Here is a 21,713-nt window from a genome sequence, read left to right as displayed (position 1 = left end):
CTGAAATGAAACTGCAAAAAAGGTTTTTGTGGTAAGAGTTGATAAAGAGAGAAGAAAGAGTGGCTGATATGCTGAGCTACAAAGTGGGAAGTTTCCTATAACTTATTTCGGCATGACAATTGATACAGGAAAAGTTGGAAAGTAGTTATATGGCGTGATTCAGAAAGTGGGGAAGAGATTTGATTCTTACAATTGGGAAAGCACCCATCTATTTTATTTTATTTGTTTTTTTTGGTGGGGGTGGGGAAGGCGAGGCGACTTTTTGATAAATTCTTACTACATTCATCCAAAAATACAAAAAAATTTAGGTTAGAACATAGTTATTATAAAAAAGTAGGTAAAAATAAATAGGAAAAGATTGTGATTGGTTGAGAAGATAAGTAGGTGTGAAAAATTAAGAGGTGAAAGGCTCTAATTGATTGAGAACATCACATGTTGTTGCATTCAAGTTTTCCAAATATACACCATAGGCTTCTATAAACTTCCAAGAGTATGCATAAGAAAGTGGACACAATAAAGGGGAGATTTTATAAGCAGGCACTAGGGAAAAGAGAAAAATATCATCTTTTAAATATAGTGCTTTAAGCGCACCAAAGGATTTTAGGGGATTTTTTTCTTTAAAAACAGATTGATGAATATTTGCTCGCTTACCAAATGGACTGTAAGACTAGAACATAATACAACGGAGACGTGCATAGAGTTATTGAGAAGTAAATATCTGCAAGAAATTTTTTTCTCAAAATTTAAGTTAAGACTTGGGAAACACAATTCTGAAAAGGATTATATAATTAAGGTAAAGAAGTTGGTAAGTCTATATATTGAAAAAAGTGATAAATAATGGGCACAATACACTTTTACGTTTATACAGGTGAGTTTACATGTGTTTATATATGCACCTACATCTATAATAGTGTTTAAAAAAATTGACATAAGAAGATAAGTTTGTGTAAGAGAGAAGGGATATTAAACTAGATTATATTTATAGGCAACCAGATTAGGCCAGCAACCATTTTATTTAAAGAAAGGTGATGATATGATTTTTTTTTTGTGAGATGAGATGCAGGGTAGATCAATTAACTATATATAGCGTGCGTGCATACATGCACGGTTGAACGGAACACCTTGACGTACGCCTAGCTACCTAACAATCTAACATGCATGAAAGATTGATTAATTTTGTCAACTGAACAGTCTCATCAGACAGTGTTTCAGGGTTGAACATTTCGGTTTAACAATTAATATTGGGTTACCGGAATTCTGAAAATTTTGGAAATCGGCCATAGGCAATCCAATATTCGTGCTTCAATTGACCCAATTTAGAGTTATAGACACTCCTCAAGTGATAACTAATACTTCTCGTGTCCCAAAATATTATAACACAATATTGGATGACATATATTTTCTTTAGATAATAGAATATAATTCCGGGCTTTGCTTAACGAGTTACAACCTACAGCCAAGGATGACACGTATATATCCTAATACACAGTGAATCTAGACAGAGATTTATCCGGATTCGTTATATTAAGATGTGTTACATTTAATTTTAAATTACTATATTTTGAAATGAAAGGAGTATCAAATTCTTCTCTGTACGGAGCCACCTCACTACACTTGCGTACGCCCAAGAAATAGATCGGTTTCAAAAACGTGATAGCTGCGGAATTTGGTGCTACAAAAGACCATGCATCGCACGTCCATTTCGGTCACGAGCACCAAATTAAAATACCCCCCGTCACGCGTGCCAAAAATTGATCAAACACACATGACGTGGGGGAACCACTCAACCGCGTTTCGGCCACGAACCCCTCGGCAATCGCTGCCGCGGAGAGCTGCTTCCTGACGAACAGATGAGGCGCTGAGCGTACCTCCATTTCTACTTCCGCGAGGTCGACATACGCCGTCACGGCCAACGCGACCGTATACGTACGTCGTCATCATCTCCAGCGGCACGCCGCACGCCCAGTCTGCATGCACGGCCGGTAGCTGACCATGACGTGCCCATGCATACATCACTCGGGCGTACATGTGTGCAGGATCGGAACTCGTCCATGTGTTTACCGACGGGAAACTGTTTTAAGAGCAGTGGACGTCTACCCATTTATTACATATCATCTAAATTATTTTTAAAAAAGTAAAAAAAATATAAATAAGATATATCAATATGTAATATATCAATCCACGACATGCAAGTTAAAATTCAACTTCTACAAATATAAAAAAATAACAAACAAAACTCAAATTACAATATGTATATATACAATTAAATTTGTTAATTTTGTTACAATTTGTAGAAGTTAAATTTGAACTTGCATGCTTGTAGAGTGATATATTACATATTGATTTATCTTGTCAAATTTTTTTTAAATTTTGTTCGTAACCATCTAATTGACATATAATAAACGGGTGAATGTTCACTTGAGCAATTAGAATTCATCTCCGTTGACCGACGGGAACGAACGTATTCGACAAAAATGGACTCAACCCGGGGTCGTGGCTGATCACCTCATTGCGGTGCACGTACGCGGTACGCGTCGCTGGACGAGTCGGGCCGGCTTCACGGCGCATGTAGGGCAGGCCTCTGGCCACGCTGCTGGGCCGCATCCGCGCGTTGGGCCCGTCGGAACAGAGGATCGGCAGGCTGTTCGCGCGCGGCTCCACACTTCCACGGACATCTCAGTTAAACTGTTTACTGCTGCTAATTTACTCTGGCTGGCTCGAAAAACTTAAAACGACTAGCGAAAAATATAAATTACTTCATTGTTGGCCCAAACAGTTTTATTCTTTCATAACGAAACAGGACATTATGACCAAGAGCTATAAAACTTTCCCGTAAAATACATCCAGTACGTCTTCATATTACACCGTCTATACGCACGTAATACCCGTCCGTCACGCCAGCGAAAGGGAACACACAATATGGGGGAAACGCATCTCGTCCACGAGCTCCTCGGCACGCGCTTCCGCGCGGCGCTGCATCCGGACGAAAATCTCGTCAGCCACCGCCCTGCCAACGTGCGCGTCGACGAGCGGCCCGAGGAGCGAGCGCACGTAGTTCGCAACCGCGCGGCGGTCTCTGATGGGGTCGTCCACAGCGAGAGGGCTCGTAATTACGAGCTCCAGCCGGTTGATCTCAAACAATCCGTCGGCGCCGACGGCCTCCCCAAACTCCTCCAGCGTCGCGGCGTACACGGGGACGTTGAAGCTGCCCATCGTCTCGCGCCCGATCGTCCCCTCCTCGACGAGGTCACCCCACGACTCCTCGAACATGGCGCCGTATAGAAGCTGGACGCGGCCTTGGTTTGTTGGGCAGGCGTGCAGTGACGGGCGGCCGAGGCAGACGAGGAACATGACGCCGCCGGCCTTCAGCTCCGTGGCGCGGCACCGCAAGAAGCGCGCCATGTCGGACTGGAACTGCCGCCGGTAGGCCGCGCCCGTCGCTTGCGAGGCCCCGTGCACGAACACCTTGTCCTTGTTGTACGCCGCTGACCGCTTGTCAGCAACACCTTCCGGGACCTGTGTTATTATTAAAGTTTAGGTTTTCTTGAGATGCTTTCTTCAGGATTATAAAATTTCTCCTAAACTTATTCTTCAATACGGTATACTTCGTGCATGGTAGAACGTGCAATCGATTCCAAGTTGAATGACAGGTTTGAATCAAATTGCAAGAGAAAATTAATCTTGGGCCGAAGACTAGATCTCTTGCAAGGTCAATAAAATATAATGATAAAACTCTTTCATCCATCTATTGTAGTAATATAAAGTAGAATGAGACGGGAAAATATTTTTATCCTTGTGAGGACATTTCTCGTTTCCCATATATCACCTAAATAGTTATTAGATTTTTTTTTAAAAAAATGATAAGATAGATACATGTGAAATATATCACTCCATAAGTATGCAAGTTTAAATTCAATCTCTACAAGTCGTAAAAAAATATAACGGTAAATGTATGTTAACTAGTTTCAGTTTAATTGGTTCTTTTATTATAACTTGGAAAAAAATAAATTTGACCTTGTATCTTGTTTTTTTTTTAAAAAAAGATGATTTAATAGGTGACACGTAAGAAACGAGAGATGTCTTCTCGAGGGATGAAAATCCATCTCCGAATGAGAAAACTTAGCTAACCTTATCATTATACGAGAGAGAGAGAGAGCAATCACGTAAGGAAAAAAAATAACCGAATTTAAGTGAAAAAAAAATGTGGCCCTACAGTTTTAGCAATCCTATAATAATAACGCAAATGAGTTGTGTAACAAACCCCAACTCTACTTTTTCAGTAAACAGCTCTGTGCAAAAATTGTGTGGGAAAAAACGATCTGCTACTTCACTATAACGATACGTACCTGTGAGAGCCAGTGCAAAGAGAAGGTGGAGGTGAACACGTTGATGGATCGCTTGGGGAACAAACGGTCATGGAACGATCCAGGCACCGCGGCAGCGAAGTAGCGCCGCTCACTGCCGTCGCCAGCAGCAGCAGTAGCGTGTTGCGGGAGGAGGTGGAAGAGGGTATTGAAGTCATTGCTGGGGAGATCGGAGAAGTAGAAGCAGAATTCTGGATCAGCGGCGTCACCGTCATCTTGGTCGTCGAAGATGCAGCTGCGCAGCTTTCTGGTCATGTGTTCGACGATCGCATCGGCGACGATGAGCGTGTTATGCCCGCAAGAGCAGCCAAGGTCGGCCGCCGTCAGGAGATGTTTCCCCGGCCGGCGAGGGAGCTGGACCTTGTCCAGTATCTCCTTGAGGGTTGGCAGCATCATTTGCAGGTTTCGAGACTGCACATTGCCAGTTTAATTTGGCTCGATCAGGCAAACTGAAAACACCTTAGTAACAAAACTAAAAAAAAATACTCTAAATAACCTCCAGAGCAGCTGAATTTGAACTTACTATGACTTGTGCTAAATAGGTATGTAACCCAGCATTTTTGTTGTTGTTTTACCTGAACTTGGCTGTTTTTGATGTAACTCGACTCCCCCTGTCCACCCTCCATGCAGAAGACGTCCTTCATCAACACTTTTTGCATCTTGAATTGATGAATTCACAGCATAACAACAAAAAGGAGGTATGTGTATGCGTATATAGCTAGTTCCTGGATCGGCAGCACAACAAGAAAATGGAGGTATATGTGTATGCGTATATAGCTAGTTCCTGGATCAGTAGGTAGATGGCTAGCTCAGATAGATCATCACCTGATGAGCTGGGATCACCTGATGCGTATATCTGCGATGACGCGCGGTACGTGGGTGGCCGGTGGGCTGAGCGCACATGAATCAACATGCAACGGAAAGCTGGTTGATGCGACCGTACGGCCAGGCACGGGCACCTAAACTCATGTAACACATGTACCTAGGGGGCTGACTTCGGGCGCCTAATCTCATGTAACACATGTACCTAGGGGGCTGACTTTGGGAGATGGAGTTAGTTCTACCTCCATGAATATAAAACGGTGTTACCTATTAACGTGTGATTAATTAATTTTTTTTACGGTTAAAACAGCAAGAGAGGCTCCCCTACTGTAATATATTACCCCTACTGCAATATATTAATAAGTAGTAGTTAATGTACATGAGAAATATTTACAGATGGTGGGGGAAGAATCAGGGAGAAAGAAAAGGAAAACTTTAAAAATAGATTGATATGACTTTTAAAGCAACTTTTCTGTAGTAAACTTTTGTAAAAAATGCACAGTTTACAAGTTTAAAAGCGTGCGCGTAAAAAGAGAGAGTGGTGAGTTGGGAAAGAAAGGAGAAGAACACAGCCGTCGACCACTGAACATCGTATTGTCCTTGTATGTGATATTTGATTGACCAATTGAACATTACAGTATATTGCATTCCAACGGTAATAACCGATTCTTTTACAACCCTACCCGCTACTTAAATATTTTTAGATAAAAATATATAGAAATTGAGCCTAATTCATTTTAAATTCAGCCCTTAATTTTTTTTAGGCTAAAGAGTTGGGTCCGCTATCAACCCGTCCTGTTAATGTGCGGTTACACCCCAAGTTCACGCTTAAGTATATATCACAATTAGGCTATCAAATTTGGATGCCAAATAATACTAATTAACGACTCAATTAAGCTCGCCCAGTATTTGTATCGCAACTACTCAAATGTTCACGGCTTAAGTGTTTTTTTCAAACGTTCGCGGCTTAGTTGGCCAAATAATGTTCACGGTCTACTCTAGTTCACTTCGATAAATTACAAGGTGCCTAATTTTATAGGAGAACAAGCACTTTTATTTGGATGACTTTTAGGGACAGTTTAGCTGGCACCCACAACTTACTTAATGTTGTCATATCTCTTAATTAAGTTAGACAAGTTTAATTGAGGTAGATGATTGTTTAGTTTATAACGACATTTATGGTAAGATTTATTCTTCATTACATAGACCATATACGCTAGCTAAAGGGTGGTTCTAATTTTATTAGTCATGCCTTAGACAAGTTAGCCAAAAATATGTGTCAAACTTGGGTAAATTGAAGTACCCAAACAAAAGGCCGTTTATTATGCCTAAAACAATGAAGAGTTTTATATCCAGGAAGATCGGCTAATATATGGGGCCTAAATTTTATAAGACAACTAACAATTTTATCCAGAATAACTTTTATTATGCTCAAGATACGAAGAGTTCCACATAAAATAGACTCAGTTTTCATATAAAGACCGTCCAATAATACATTCGTAAATTCCATTACGCCAGTGAAAGTGAGCATAGAATATGGGGGAAGCATATTTCATCCATGAGCTCCTCGGCACGTATTTCCGCGTGGCGCTGCATTCGGATGAATAGCTCATCAGCCATCACCCCGCCGATGTGCGTGTCGATGAGTAGCCCGAGGAGGGCGCGCACGTAGTTTGCCACCATGCGCCCGGCCATGCCGCGGTCAGCGGGATCATCCACGACAGGAGGGCTTGCCATCACGATCTCCAACTCGTTGATCTTGAACGAGCCGTCGGCGTCCACAACCTCCTTGAACTCTTCCACTGTAGGAGCATAAAGGGGGACATTAAAGCTGTCCATCTTCTCGCCGTCGACCATCCCCTCTTCGATGAGGTCACGCCATGAGTCGTCGAACATGACGCCATACACTTCATAGATGTAGCCTTGATCCGTGGGGCCACAGGTGGACGACAGGCGGCCAAGGCTGACGATGAAAATGGCACCACCAGTCTTCAGCTCGGCGGCGCGACAGTGTAGAAAGCGCATCATGTCAGACTGGAACTGTCGCCGGTATGCCGCGCCCGTCTCCTCAGAGGCACCATGCACGAACACCTTACCTTTATTGTATGCCGGTGATCGCTTGTCGGCGACTCCCTCTGGCACCTGTGTAATAATTAAATCATTTAAACTTCTTCACTTAGTTCCTTGCATTTAAGGGCGGTTAACAAGCTAACTCGAACCCATAGCTTAACTGCCAAAAATTGGTTAAGTTATGAGCCGACTCACTCAACGGGTTAAAGATGAGCCCAGCTCAGTTTGCTAAGAAATTCGAGAAGACTCATTAAAACCATTAAACTTGCTACGACGCAATACATGATTTTAAATTTGGGATTTGCTATTTGTAATTTGACATAAATTTTGGGAGAAAATTAATATATCAAATTGTTGGCCATTTCCGATGGACTTCAAGATCTGTGCACGTTGGATGGGTTAAAGATGAGCTCAGCTCAGTTGGCTAAGAAATTCGAGAAGGCTCATTAAAACCATTAAACTTGCTACGACACAATACATGATTTTAAATTTGGGATTTGCTATTTGTAATTTGACATAAATTTTAGGAGAAAATTAATATATCAAATTGTTGGCCATTTCCGATGGACTTCAAGATCTGTGCACGTTGGTTGGGGTAAAAACCAAAGCGTATTGCGTGAGGTGGGCGTCGATCGAACTCGCAACCATGCACCAGCAGCTCCTGCGTGCGTCTCCCTACTGAGCTATAGTGCCACACTGCCACTTTTATTTTATTGTTTACGTACCACTTAAGGGAGCCGGTGCCACACAACTTGGTCATGTGGTCGACGATCACGTCCGCGATGAGGAGCGTATTGTGGCCGCATGAGCATCCCAGGTCGGCGGCCGTCAGTAGCGGCTTTTTCCCCGGCCGGTGACGAGGGAGCTGGATCTTGTCCAGCGTCTCCTCAAGGGCGTACAGCATCATTTTCAGGTTTCGGGACTGCACCGGCAGTTTTGATTTGCTCGATCAGGCGTAGCAATCTTACTAGGTAATTAATAGCCACCTCTGATTGCATACAGTTATGCTTGTATTAATTAGGTAATTAGTCTAGCTTAATTTGTTAATTACCTGAGATTGGCTGTTGTTGATGTAACTGGACTCGCCCTGGCCACCCTCCATGCAGAAGACGTTCTTGATGTCCTGCTGCTGCTCTTCTATCTTGATCGAATTCACCGCACGACGGGAGAATGGGGGTGTATATCCGTGTATGTGTATAATTTGTTCTTGAGTAATTAGTTGGATCGAGCTGGCAAAGCTGTACTGTATCGATCGCATATATAACTTGCCACGATGAAACCTTTAGCCTTTTTTTTTTTTACTGAACACATCAACATTCAACGCTTCCTTTTTGGTTTGTTGACCCCGAATATGAAGTCATTTTTTATCAGTGGGATATAAAGTCATTTTAATGAGGGTCCGTAGTACATAGAATTTGAACGAACCCTTATGGCCATATGGTTGATGGTAAAAATCAGGAGTAGAGCAAAAAAAAGGAAAAGATGACTCGCGCATGGTACAGACAAGGTCGCGCGGTGGCCGGTGGTGTGAGAACTCTGACGAACTGAAGCCATGATTGAACGCTGGAAGGGAAGGCAAGTTCAGTTACCCAATGGCTGGGATTATTCGATAACGCTTGGGCTGGAGATTATGAAGATCGGACGATGGAGATGAGCTTGGACCGTCTACAGCACACCCCTGTTGCCGTACTGTTGACATCATCTCTTTTGTCTTGTATTAGCGAGTCCCTTTATAAGCTAGTGCCGCCGCAATGTCTGTATCGAACAATTGAACCCTAATTTACTTTACTCTTGTCTTGCGGCGCCCATCTATTTCCTTGTACTGTGTACTCTTCAATTCAGTGCAAATCCTTCAATTTAATCCCATTAGGATAGCTACTTAAGCCTCTTTTCTCTGAAATTGTTCTTGTCAAGCTCTGAATCTGGCCGGGGCTTGACAAATGGTATCAGAGCATGTGATTCTTGGCCTCCACCTCTAGATCTGAGAGTCCAAGCGGGTAAGGGTTGGGGAAACAAGTATTCCCTGTAAAATTCCGGAGCCTGGCTGAGGAATCAGAGTAGAGGTGGGATCTGTGACACTGCAGAGAGGGTTGGAAGAGACCTAGGTTTTCTTCTGTAAAATCTCCAGATCTGCTCTGTCAACATGGTGCGTGGTGCTCGGACTGCGGAAGAACCTGTGTTGGAGGAGGTGCAGCCTTGGGAAATTGCAGTTGAGGAGCTCAGGGTGCACCTGCAGGATATCCAACGGAAGGTGGACGAAGATGGGAAGCAGTTTCAAGAACAACTGCAGAACCAGGCCGTACAAGCTCAAGTCCACAAAGATGAGGTAATGCAGAACCTAAAGGTAATTCAAGATATGCTCAGTACTTCATCTAGCTGCAATGGACAAGAGGTTAAGGGAACACCCAGAACTCCTGGAGTAGCTCAGTCTGTAATTGGAGGAAAAAAACCTGAAACCTTTGCTGCTGGTCCTAGTAAACACCCACTGTTTGATTTCAGAAATATGTCCAATTCACCAAATCAGGAGAATATTGAGATGACTATGACACCCAGCTTAGTTACTACACTACCCTTACCACCACCTCCACCAAACCACATTCCTACAACAGATAGAAATGCCTCAGTTTTTTTTAACACAAGCACCATACCACCACCACCACCACCACCACCACCACACTTTCCCCAGCCACCTCAATACACTCCACCTAACCAATTCTTTCCCTATCAGCCACAATATCCCTATCAACCACATACTCCCTTTCCGGTTCCTTGGGATTACCACTACTACCCAAACCCACCACCTCATGTACCCCCTATATCATCTACACCTACTCACTTCTGGGAAGGGGGACATGGTGCTCATCCTGAACCATACCACCAACCATACAATCCTTATTACCACCAAGAACCATTCCACCCACCCCACCACCACCAGTACAATCCTGAACCACACCACACTAACTATGCACACCGGCCACACTCTGCAGACCCTGCAAAACGTTCTCGAAATGTCGATTTTCCTACCTTTGAGGGTGATTATCCAGAGTCTTGGATACGCAAGGCCGAAAAATACTTCTCTTTGTATCAAACTCCTGAAGAAGACAAAGTTTTGCTAGCTGAAGTGCATATTTCAGGAAGAGCTGATCAGTGGATTGAAAGTTCAGCTGTTCCCACTGCTTCTCTTTCTTGGCCTGAATTCAAAACCATGGTGTGTCAACGCTTTGCGGCTAAATCCAAGATTGAAATTACTGAAACCTTCAGAAATTTGAAACAGTATGGCTCTGTTGACAGTTATATTGATAAATTTGAGGAAACTATGGCCTTAGTTAAACGCAGCAATCCTACACTGACTGAGGATTACTTCTTGGATTATTTTATTTCTGGACTCAAGGACCATATTAAAAGACCTCTGAAGTCTCTCTCAATTTACTCCCTGGTGACTGCTTATGAACATGCTCGCAACTATGATGTTATTCCTCGCTCTGCCAACACCTCTTCTATTCCTTCCAACAGAGAGACTCCCAAAATTCCACCAAAGCATCCTACCAAGGATGACAAGCAGTCCACTGTCACTCATACAAAATTTTCTGGCAAGTGTTTCCGTTGCAACGAACCCTGGGTTCCAGGACACGGCAGAGTCTGTAAAGCTACCAAGCAAGTCTATTTGGTCACAATGGAGGATGAGTCTGAAATCCTAGATGATGCAGCTTACTCTACTCCTCCTGATAGTCCACAGAAGACAGATCAGCAGGATACACATCTGTTATTACACTCCCTGGAGGGCATCACTCCTGCTGCTACTACCTTTACACTACATGTTCTATTGGGTACCATACAGGCCACAGCCTTAGTTGATAGTGGTAGTACCACTACATTCATCTCTCCGAAGATAGCAAGTAAAGCTGGGTTACATATGGTTAATCATGCACCTATACCAGTCAGAGTGGCTAATGGCAGTATTTTGAATACAGGGACCGTTTGCTCTCAGGTTCCTTATTCTATTCATAATGTCTCTTTTATCTCAGACTTCAGATTGTTGGATCTTAAAGGCTTTGATATCATCTTTGGCTGTGACTGGATCTCTCAGCATAGCCCAATCACCATTGATCTTAAGACTAGAGCATTGACAATACATCACAATGGGCTGCAGTCACTAACCTTTCCTGATATTACTGCTCCTCGATCCAATATCCTTCTCACAGCTGATAACTTGCAGAAAATGTTGCACAATGATATATTAGGTGCCGTGGTGTACCTTCCTTATCCACAATGTTCTGCACTTGCTCTAACTGCAACAGCACCAGAGGTAACTCAAGTTTTGGAAAAATTTTCAGATGTCTTTGCTGAACCTACTCAGTTGCCTCCCTCTCGTGACTGTGATCATACTGTACCATTACTCCCAAGTGCTAAACCAGTCAATGTAAGGCCCTATCGCCTTCCTCGTCACAAGAAAAATGCCTTGGAAGAGCTAGTACAGCAATTGCTGAATTCCCAAACCATCAGACCAAGTATGAGTCCCTACTCTTCCCCTGCCATTCTGGTCAAGAAAAAGGATGGTTCATGGCGCCTTTGTATTGATTACCGTCAACTTAATGCTACCACAGTCAAAAACAAGTATCCCATTCCAGTCATTGAGGATCTCTTAGATGAATTACATGGGGCTCAATACTTTTCTAAAATTGATTTGCGCTCAGGTTATCACCAAATCAGAATGCACCCAGCTGACATATATAAGACAGCCTTTAGCACACATATGGGCCACTTTGAGTACTTGGTGATGCCTTTTGGACTGACAAATGCACCAGCCACCTTCCAAGCTCTGATGAACAGCATTCTGGCCCCTTATTTGCGCAAATTTGTTTTGGTTTTCTTTGATGACATTCTCATATATAGTCCATCCCTATCTGACCATGTCACTCATGTCGAATTGGTTTTGCAACTTTTGAGACAGCATCATCTTTCAGCCAAACCAAGCAAGTGTGTTTTCGGCCAGTCACAAGTGGAATATCTCGGTTATATTATCAGTAATGCAGGGGTGGCAATTGATCCTACCAAAGTGCAAGCTGTAAAAAATTGGCCTGTACCTAAATCTGTCACTGATCTCAGCGGATTCTTAGGTTTGGCTGGTTACTATCGGAAGTTCATTAAAGATTTTGGTCTTATTTGCAAACCATTATTTACTGCCTTGAAGAAAACTGGATTCACTTGGCAAGATGAGCAGCAACAAGCCTTTGCAACAATCAAGGATAAATTGGCTCATGCGCCAGTCCTTGCAATGCCTAATTTCACTCAACCTTTTATACTGGAAGCAGATGCTAGTGGTACCGGCCTGGGTGCTGTCTTGATGCAGAACAACCGACCCTTGGCATATTTTAGTAAAGCAATTGGCCCTAAGGCAGCTGGACTCTCTACTTATGACAAAGAAGCATTGGCTATATTGGAAGCATTAAAAAAGTGGAAGCATTATTTCTTGGGCACTTCTCTGATTATTCGAACAGACCAAGCAAGCCTCAAATACATTAATGAGCAACGCCTTACAGAAGGGATTCAACATAAATTGCTAATCAAGCTCCTCAGCTACGATTACAAAATAGAGTACAAGAAAGGCAAAGAAAACAAGGCTGCTGATGCATTATCTCGCATACCTTCTGTTGCTCAGTTGTTTTCTACCACGATAATTGTTCCTACTTGGATCACTGAGATCCTGGCCAGTTATGCAACAGACCCAAAATGCACAGCATTGGAATCTCAGCTGCGAATCACTCCTCAGGGCCATCCTCCTTATACTCTGACTAGTGGCATCTTGCGATATAAGAATCGTCTCTATGTGGGTGCTGGTACTGATTTGAGAGCAAAGTTACAGCAATCTTTTCATGATTCTGCTCTGGGGGGTCACTCAGGTGAAAGAGCAACCTATCAACGCGCTAAGTTACTTTTCTATTGGCCAGGCATGAAGAAGGATATTGCCTCATATGTCAAACTCTGCCCAGTTTGTCAGAAAAACAAGTCTGAACATAATCTGCAGCCTGGGTTACTTCACCCTCTACCAATCCCTGAGATGGCTTGGACACACATTTCTATGGACTTCATTGAAGGCCTCCCTAAATCTGATAACAAGGATGTCATTTGGGTCATTGTGGACAGGTTTACCAAATATGCTCATTTTGTTGCACTTAGCCATCCATTCACAGCTGACCAGATAGTTACTCAATTTGTGGAAAATTATTACAAGCACCATGGTCTTCCGGCAGTTATTGTCAGTGACAGAGATAGAATTTTCACTAGTCAAACTTGGAAGGATGTTTTTGAGAAAGCCGGGGTAAAACTACATTTTAGTAGTGCCTATCATCCCCAAACGGATGGACAGACTGAAAGGGTCAACCAGTGCCTGGAGAATTATCTTCGTTGTATGACATTTACTAAACCTAAGAAGTGGAAATCACTGCTGGCCTATGCTAAATGGTGGTACAATACATCCTTCCACACTACCTTGGGCATGACTCCTTACCAGGCACTACATGGGGTCCCACCTCCCTTGCTAGCTGAATCCTTCCTATCTCCATCTCTTTTCACTGATGCTCGTAACAAGGCAGAAGCAAAATCTGTTATTACTGCTGCTATCAAGTCTAGCCTCCTCAAAGCACAAGCGCGTATGAAGCACTTTGCTGATATGAATCGCACTGAACGAGTCCTGACTGTCGGCGATATGGTTTATCTCAAAATGCAGCCTTACCGTCACAATTCCTTGGGGTTACATTCTTCCTTGAAATTGCATTCTAAATACTATGGCCCGTTTCGTGTTTTGGAACGCATTGGCTCAGTGGCTTACAAATTGCTGTTACCGGCATCCTCCCAAATCCATCCAGTCTTTCATGTGAGCCAACTGAAGAAACACATCGGTCCAAAAGTGGTTCCTGAACCTGGCCTCCCACTCACTGATGATAACGGTAACATTCTTTCCCAGCCAACGGCTGTTTTGGAACGCAGGCTGATTCCTCAAAACAATGCACCTGTGGTTCAATGGAAAGTCCAATGGGCGAATCTACCTCTTTCTGCTGCAACTTGGGAAGATGCTGCTTTCATATCCAAAGTGTTTCCTGCTTTTAACCCATGAGGACATGGGTGCTTAAGGGGGGGGGCATTGTGAGAACTCTGACGAACTGAAGCCATGATTGAACGCTGGAAGGGAAGGCAAGTTCAGTTACCCAATGGCTGGGATTATTCGATAACGCTTGGGCTGGAGATTATGAAGATCGGACGATGGAGATGAGCTTGGACCGTCTACAGCACACCCCTGTTGCCGTACTGTTGACATCATCTCTTTTGTCTTGTATTAGCGAGTCCCTTTATAAGCTAGTGCCGCCGCAATGTCTGTATCGAACAATTGAACCCTAATTTACTTTACTCTTGTCTTGCGGCGCCCATCTATTTCCTTGTACTGTGTACTCTTCAATTCAGTGCAAATCCTTCAATTTAATCCCATTAGGATAGCTACTTAAGCCTCTTTTCTCTGAAATTGTTCTTGTCAAGCTCTGAATCTGGCCGGGGCTTGACAGGTGGGCGTGTGCACCGTGGGTCCATCGATGCTACGCTAGCTCTCAATGGCCCAGTTGACCTAGTAATGTTCACGGCTAGATCGCTTTTTTAAAAAAGGTTTTTTTTAAAGAAGGGTATACGTAGTCTTTTTAAATTAAAAATTTAGCGCTTCAAACAACCTATCTAAAATTTGTTTCTATGGAAATTTAAAATCATGACATTGAGGTGCTATTTAGGTCATTGTAACGACTATAGAAATTTGGATTAGGAAGACGGTGGGATGGCGGCTTCTTCAGGGTTTGAAAATAAGATGATAAGGATGCTTGGGGTGATCCGTTTACTATCACACCGGATCACGTGTTTATTTAAGGCTTGTTTGGAGGACTGATATTTGGGCCAAACCAATCATGGTCTTTGATCAATTCTAGCAGTGCACCCACAATGACAATCCTACACAGAGCTTGAGAACAAATAGGAAGGCGTTCAAATTTCACTCTATAGTCCTGTTATACCTTGTAATTCTGGGGGCTCAATATTAAATCTTCAAACCTGTTGGAAATCCCCTTCTTCATTGCGTTAATTTTCGTTGTTGTGGCCATTGCGGTGTGCTGACCCGTCAGCGGCGCCCGGGGGGGGGGATTTAGCAGCTGGTTTTGCTGCCTTCCGGTTGCTCGTCTCGGTGGCCCTCGGATCGTCATCCAACAGTCGTTTCGGCCCCTCGTCTTGCTGCGGCGTCTGGCATCCGTCCGTCAGATCACGATCCAAAGCTAACTCATTCTCTGCTTGTTTCCCCGTTTTTTGACAAATTGACCCTTTTCAAAAACTTATTTCGAAACTAACCCCTGCCAAAAACTTCAACCAAAAATAGGCCGTTTGCTCAGCGCCAATACGCTTGGCGCTGAGGTTGGGCGTGGCAGCTACCTCAGCGCCAACCGCATTGGCGCTAAGATGGCGAATCTCTGCGCCAACCGCGTCGGCGCTGAGGTGCCAAACTTCAGCGCCAACGGGCCTGGCGCTGAGGTTTGGTACTTAGAGGCCGGCCGAAGCCGCCCCCAACCAGCCTCTCCTCTATTCTCCCCCACCGCGCGCTAGGGTTCGTCGCCCTCTCTTCTCCCCTCACCAAATCTCCCCCAAATCCACTCAAATCGAAGGGGATTTCGTCGGGATTGATTTGGGGATCGATTGAGAAGGTAAACTCCTCTAGAAACTCTAATTTCCCCCCATGTTTTATTGGATATTTCGCATTGTTTTGGTTCCAACCGTGGTTTGATAATTATTGGCTCGGATTGGGATGTTAATTGGATAATGTGGGTGGGGATGTAGTGCGGAAGATACATATTAATCTTGCTCCATTTGGTTCATGTTGATTTGTGGGTGGGGATGTAGTGCGCTGACCTTCCTAGTCTCAGCGCCATTTCCGCTGGCGTTGAGGTCCTCCCCCCCTCACGCAAGCCAGACAGAAGGCCTGCTGGGTCGGGACTCGGCCGAAAAGGCTAAGTCCCACCTCAGCGCCGACGGGTGGGCGCTGAAGTTAGCCAGCTCAGCGCCGATGTGCTTGGCGCTGAGGTAGATGCCACGTCGGCGGGGGGATCGGCTCGGCCGCCACGGTGGCACGAGGTCAGCGCCATGACCTTTGGCGCTGACACGCCCAACCTCAGCGCCAATGAGCTTGGCGTGGAGCCGACAGTTTATTTTTTGTTGAAGTTTTTGGTAGGGGTTAGTTTCGAAATAAGTTTTTAAAAAGGTTCAATTTGTCAAAAAAAAAAACGGTTGTTTCCCTTCCTGCTCCGGCTCCCGCGCAATCCCGCGATGGCAATGCAAAAGCCTTCGCTTCTACTTCCACGAGATCTACGTGCGGCGGCACACCCAACGCATGCATGACGCGCCCCTGCATGCATACATATCACCTCAGTCGTACAGGATCGGAACTCGTACAGGCCAAATAATGTTCACGGTCTACTCTTTAGGTACTGTTTAGTTGACACCCACAACTTACTTAGTGTTGTCATATCTCTTAATTAAGTTAGACAAGTTTAATAGATGATTGTTTAGTTCATAACCATATTTATGGTAAGATTTATTCTCCATTACATAGTCCACATATGTCATTGAGATAAAAAAGTGTGGCAGGAGTGCCTCATGCTAGCTAACGAGTGGTTCTAATTTTATTAGTCATACCTTAGACAAGTTAGCCAAAAATTTGTGTCAAACTTGGGTAAATTGAATTACCCAACCAAAAGGCCGTTTATTATGCCTAAAACAATGAAGAGTTTCCCACGAAATATATCCATTAAGATCGGCTAATATATGGGGCCCAAATTTTATAAGACAACCAACAATTTTATCCAGAATAACTTTTATTATGCTCAAGATATGAAGAGTTCCACATAAAATAGACCTAGTTTTCATATAAAGACCATCCAATAATACATTTGTAAATTCCATTACACCAGTGAAAGCGAGCATAGAATATGGGCGAAGCACATTTCATCCACAAGCTCCTCGGCACGTATTTCTGCGCGGCACTGCATCCGGATGAACAGCTCGTCAGCCATCGCCCCGCCGATGTGCGTGTTGACGAGTGGCCCAAAGAGGGCACGCATGTAGTTCGCTACCATGCGCCCGACCACGCCGCGGTTAGCGGGATCATCCACGACGGGAGGGCTTCCCATCACGAGCTCCAACTGGTTGATCTTAAACGAGCCGTCGGCGTCCACAGCCTCCTTGAACTCCTCTACTGTAGCAGCGTAAAGGGGGACGTTAAAGTTGTCCATCTTCTCGCCATCGACCATCTCCTCTTCGATGAGATCACGCAATGAGTCCTCGAACATGCTGCAATACACTTCATAGATGTAGCCTTGCTCCGTGGGGCCGCGGGTGGATGATAGGCGGCCAAGGCTGACAATGAAAATGGCACCACCAGGCTTCATCTCGGCGGCACGACAGTGTAGAAAGCGCATCATGTCAGACCGGAATTGTCGTTGGTATGCCGTGCCCGTCTCCTCAGAGGCACCATGCACGAACACTTTACCTTTGTTGTATGCCGGCGATTGCTTGTCGACGACTCTCTTCGGCACCTGTGTAATAATTAAACCAATTAAACTTCTTCACTTATTGCTTACATTTAAGGGTGGTTGATAAGCTAACTCGAACCGTAGCTTGACTGCCGAAAATTGGTTGAGTTAATGAGCCGACTCGCTCAACTCGTTAACATAACAAGTTAAAAATGAGCCCAGCTTAGTTCGCTAAGAAATTCGAGTAGACTCATTGAAACTATTAAACTTGCTACGACGCAATACATCTTTATTATTATAAAAATTGAAGACGTTTTTGCCGGTACTTTAGTACATCATCTGTGTATAAGTCGGTTTTCAAGTTCGTTCACTTTTGGAAATACATATTATTATTTGAGTCGTTTATTATGTTTGCTTTTGGAAACACAGAAGAGTCATATAAGAAATCTTTGTAAAAAAAACTCGTATGCTAACTTGAGGCGATCGGACTCTAATTACAGCTCATGATTTTAAGCGAATTCTAATAGTGAATTTCACCTTAATTAAACTGTATAACAATAATAAAATTAAAATAGCTTTCACCCGCCGCAACGCACGGGTATTTTTTCTAGTGATTTTAAATTTAGGATTTGCTTTTTATAATTTGACATAAATTTTGGGAGAAAATTAATATTTTATATTGTTCGTCATATCCGATGGGCTTTAAGATCCCTGACCGTTGGATGGGTTAAAAACCAAAGCGTATTGCGTGAGGTGGGCGTCGATCGAACTAGCTCGCAACCACCAATAGCTCCTGCGTGCGTCCCCCTACTGAGCTAGTGCAACTTTTTTTTTTATTTACATACCGCTTACTTCCTCTGGTTCTATATTAATTGATGTTTTTGACAAGGTTGAGGTTAAACTTTTATAACTTTAACCATCAATAACTTTAAAAATATTTAGTTTAAAGAAACTAGAAAAACATATATAGATTTGTCTTTTCAAAACACTATAATAAAAGTAAACATGCATTTATTTATTGTATATATTATAATAGAAAAATAAGGTCAAAAGTATATCTTGTAGAGCGTGTCATTGTCCAAAGCATCAATTAAAATGAAACTGAAGGGAGTATATTCTAGGTACATGTGTACTTACATTGTTATTGTACTATAATGTATCGTATTAATTTACATTTTAAATTTTTTTGGGGGAATTTCTATAGAACGTTAGATAGATATATATACTCCCTTTAAATTTACATTTGGTATGATTTATAGGCCTATGTAATTGGAGTTATGGCCGACGTGCTATGTATCATGACAATATAAGGTTGTACTATAATAAGTGGTTTGTGAGCTGCTTGTGTCATACGTGACACTATCTAGCATGTGGAGTGGACTTTTAATTTCAACACGTCACAAGCTAAACGAGCTACACAAGTAACTCACAAATTAGCTCAAGGTAGCTGACTAAGCAAATGATCGAAATATTGAACTTAATGATCCTACTCGATCATTAACTGCTCGAGTCAAAACCTGAATTTTACCAGTCGAGTAGCTCACTTTGATCCCAACCATACTTAACTACATGTATAACGTGCAAGAATTTTTCTCAGATTGAACAACACATTGAAATCAATATAATCCATATTCATTAGTAACACAAACGATTTTCTTTTCTGTACTATCTTCCTAATTTAACACATATTTTCATTAGTAACACAAACGTTTTTTTAATTTTCAGTAGTACTTGTGTGCTATCCCTTCTTTTTTTAAAAGAAAAAAATTGCGTTCGCAAAAGAAAATGTTTTTTTTAATTTCACTGTGAAAATCTTGAATACACACGCTCAGAATCCTACGTTCACACCACTGATTGGAAACTGAAGCAAAAATTGTATACATATCAAATTCTACTGAAAAGATGTACAATATATTTATCTCCACGCAAAATTGGGTGAGAAGATATGCTAGTTAGTCTGAAGATCAACACAAAATGGAGGATTCATTGGGGAAACTATTTTGATTCCTCAAAGGGGATGTCCCTCATTTACTTCAAAACCATCTAAACGGTTATGAAAAATTCTGGAAAAAATTGGCAACACTCATACTATATATCTATACAACTCCACAAAATCTTAAATCCAAACTCAATTCACACGTTGAGATTTAAAAAAAGACAAATTTAGTATATGAATAGTAATATAATGTTCATATCTGAATTTGTCTTTTTTTTTCTCGATATGTAGGTCGAATTTGAAATTTATTTTTGGTGGACTAGTAGATATCGCTATACTCTATATTGTCAATTTTTTTTAAAATTTTTCACAACCATTTGCATCGAATTTAAAAGAAAAAGGTACACGAGGGGATATCTCCCCTCGACGGATTAGAATCTACTCCCGATTCATTATGATTAATTTGATGTACTCTAAAAAAAACCTAAACTGTATATTATACAGCGTACCTGTGAGAGCCAGTGCAATGAGAAGGTGGAGGTGAACACGTTGATGGATCGCTCGGGGAACAGGCGATCATGGAAAGAGCCAGGTACGGCGGCGGCGAAGTAGCGCCGGCTCTGCCGCCCATCTCTGCCCGCGGCAGCAGCTTGCTGTGGGAGGAGGTGAAATAGGGTGTTGAAGTCGTTGCTCGGGAGGTCGGAAAAGTAGAAGCAGAATTCCAGGCCGTCGTCGTCCTTGCTGCCGAAGGATTTGTCGGTCATGTGGTCGACGATCACGTCCGCGATCAGGAGAGTATTTTGGCCGCATGAGCATCCCAGGTCGGCGGCCGTCAGTAGCGGCTTGTTCCCCGGACGGTGACGAGGGAGCTGGATCTTGTCCAGTGTCTCCTCAAGGGCGTACAGCATCATTTTCAGGTTTCGGGACTGCACCGGCAGTTTTACTTTGCTCGATCAGGCGTAGCAATCTTACTAATACTCTCCGTCCCAAAATATAATTACTTTTAAAATAATGCTAAGTCAAACATTTTCAACTTTACTATTAATCACTAAAAATAAAAAAGATCAATCATTTAAAATTGATATTACTAGATTAATCATTAAACAAGCTATCATAATATGCAACTCTTTTTATTTAAAAAATCTTAACTTTATAGATATTTGTTAGTTAAAATAGCATCTCGAAAATTATGTCGAAGTCCAAAAATGCTTATATCTTGGGACAGAGGGAATAGTAATTAATAGCCACCTCTAATTGCATATAGTTATGCTTGTATTACTTAGCTAATTAGTCTTGCTTAATTTGTTAATTACCTGAGATTGGCTGTTGTTGATGTAACTGGACTCGCCCTGGCCACCCTCCATACAGAAGACGTTCTTGAAGTCCTGCTGCTGCTCTTGCATCTTTGATCGCGAATTCACCGCACGACGGGAGAATGGGGGTGTATGTGTATAACTTGTTCCTGAGTAATTTAGTTGGATCGAGTTGGCAAAGCTGTACTGTATCGATCGTATATATAACTTGCCTCGATGATACCTTCAGCCTTTTTTTTTTATTGAACACATCAGCGCTGGTTTGTTGAACCGAATATGATGTCATTTTTTTAGTGGGATATAAAGTCATTTTAATTAGGGCCCGTAGTACACAGAATTTGAACGAACCCATATGGCCATATGGTTGATGGTAAAAATCAGGAGTAGAGCAAAAAAGGAAAAGACGACTCACGCGTGGTACCGACGAGGTCGCGCGGTGGCCGATGGGCGGCACGTGCGCCGTGAGTCCATAGATGCTACGCTAGCTCTCAGTGGCCCAGTTGACTAGTAATGTTCAGGTCGCTTCTTTTAAAAAAAATAGAGAAGGGTTTGTGTAGTATTTTTAAATTATGAACTTAGTCTATGAAACAACTCAATCTAAAATTAGTTTCTATAAAAATTTAAAATCATGACATTTAGATGCTACTCAGTTCATTGC

At 42.7% G+C, this 21,713-nt stretch overlaps 3 protein-coding genes across 3 annotated transcripts; all 3 read right to left on the bottom strand.

Moving 5' to 3' along the window:
* Positions 1-2,772: 2,772 nt before the first annotated feature.
* On the bottom strand, positions 2,773-4,769 carry LOC107276390 (indole-3-acetate O-methyltransferase 1-like). Its single transcript, XM_015779887.3, has 2 exons — positions 4,347-4,769; positions 2,773-3,516 (listed from the first exon to the last, which is right to left on the bottom strand). Exons 1-2 carry the CDS (start codon positions 4,758-4,760, stop codon positions 2,893-2,895), a joined length of 1,038 nt encoding a protein of 345 aa, XP_015635373.1. The 5' UTR covers positions 4,761-4,769; the 3' UTR covers positions 2,773-2,892.
* Positions 4,770-6,695: 1,926 nt separating this feature from the next.
* Positions 6,696-8,358, bottom strand: LOC107275587 (indole-3-acetate O-methyltransferase 1). Its single transcript, XM_015779449.3, has 3 exons — positions 8,308-8,358; positions 7,982-8,178; positions 6,696-7,353 (listed from the first exon to the last, which is right to left on the bottom strand). The coding sequence occupies exons 1-3, from the start codon at positions 8,356-8,358 to the stop codon at positions 6,696-6,698; spliced, it is 906 nt and encodes a 301-aa protein (XP_015634935.1).
* Positions 8,359-17,185: 8,827 nt separating this feature from the next.
* On the bottom strand, positions 17,186-20,653 carry LOC107276179 (indole-3-acetate O-methyltransferase 1). Its single transcript, XM_015779943.3, has 2 exons — positions 20,252-20,653; positions 17,186-17,869 (listed from the first exon to the last, which is right to left on the bottom strand). The coding sequence occupies exons 1-2, from the start codon at positions 20,651-20,653 to the stop codon at positions 17,237-17,239; spliced, it is 1,035 nt and encodes a 344-aa protein (XP_015635429.3). The 3' UTR covers positions 17,186-17,236.
* Between the last annotated feature and the right edge of the window lie 1,060 nt (positions 20,654-21,713).

The sequence above is a fragment of the Oryza sativa genome, chromosome 4 (genome assembly GCF_034140825.1).
Source record: "Oryza sativa Japonica Group chromosome 4, ASM3414082v1".
Taxonomy (NCBI): domain Eukaryota; kingdom Viridiplantae; phylum Streptophyta; class Magnoliopsida; order Poales; family Poaceae; genus Oryza; species Oryza sativa.
The sequence above is the reverse complement of the archived record's forward strand: the minus strand, read 5'-3'. Positions and strand labels throughout refer to the sequence as shown.

What these genes read in the sequence shown, in the direction of transcription:
- LOC107276390 (XM_015779887.3), bottom strand. Translation starts at nt 4,760, where the DNA reads ATGATGCTGCCAACCCTCAAGGAGATACTGGACAAGGTCCAGCTCCCT. An exon ending in CTTTGCACTGGCTCTCACAG is followed by an intron (nt 3,517 to 4,346) that starts GTACGTATCGTT and finishes ATAATAACACAG; the next exon opens with GTCCCGGAAGGTGTTGCTGA.
- LOC107275587 (XM_015779449.3), bottom strand. Translation starts at nt 8,358, where the DNA reads ATGGAGGGTGGCCAGGGCGAGTCCAGTTACATCAACAACAGCCAATCT. An exon ending in TCAACAACAGCCAATCTCAG is followed by an intron (nt 8,179 to 8,307) that starts GTAATTAACAAA and finishes CTGCCGGTGCAG; the next exon opens with TCCCGAAACCTGAAAATGAT. An exon ending in GGCACCGGCTCCCTTAAGTG is followed by an intron (nt 7,354 to 7,981) that starts GTACGTAAACAA and finishes TAAGTGAAGAAG; the next exon opens with TTTAAATGATTTAATTATTA.
- LOC107276179 (XM_015779943.3), bottom strand. Translation starts at nt 20,653, where the DNA reads ATGATGCTGTACGCCCTTGAGGAGACACTGGACAAGATCCAGCTCCCT. An exon ending in CATTGCACTGGCTCTCACAG is followed by an intron (nt 17,870 to 20,251) that starts GTACGCTGTATA and finishes ATTATTACACAG; the next exon opens with GTGCCGAAGAGAGTCGTCGA.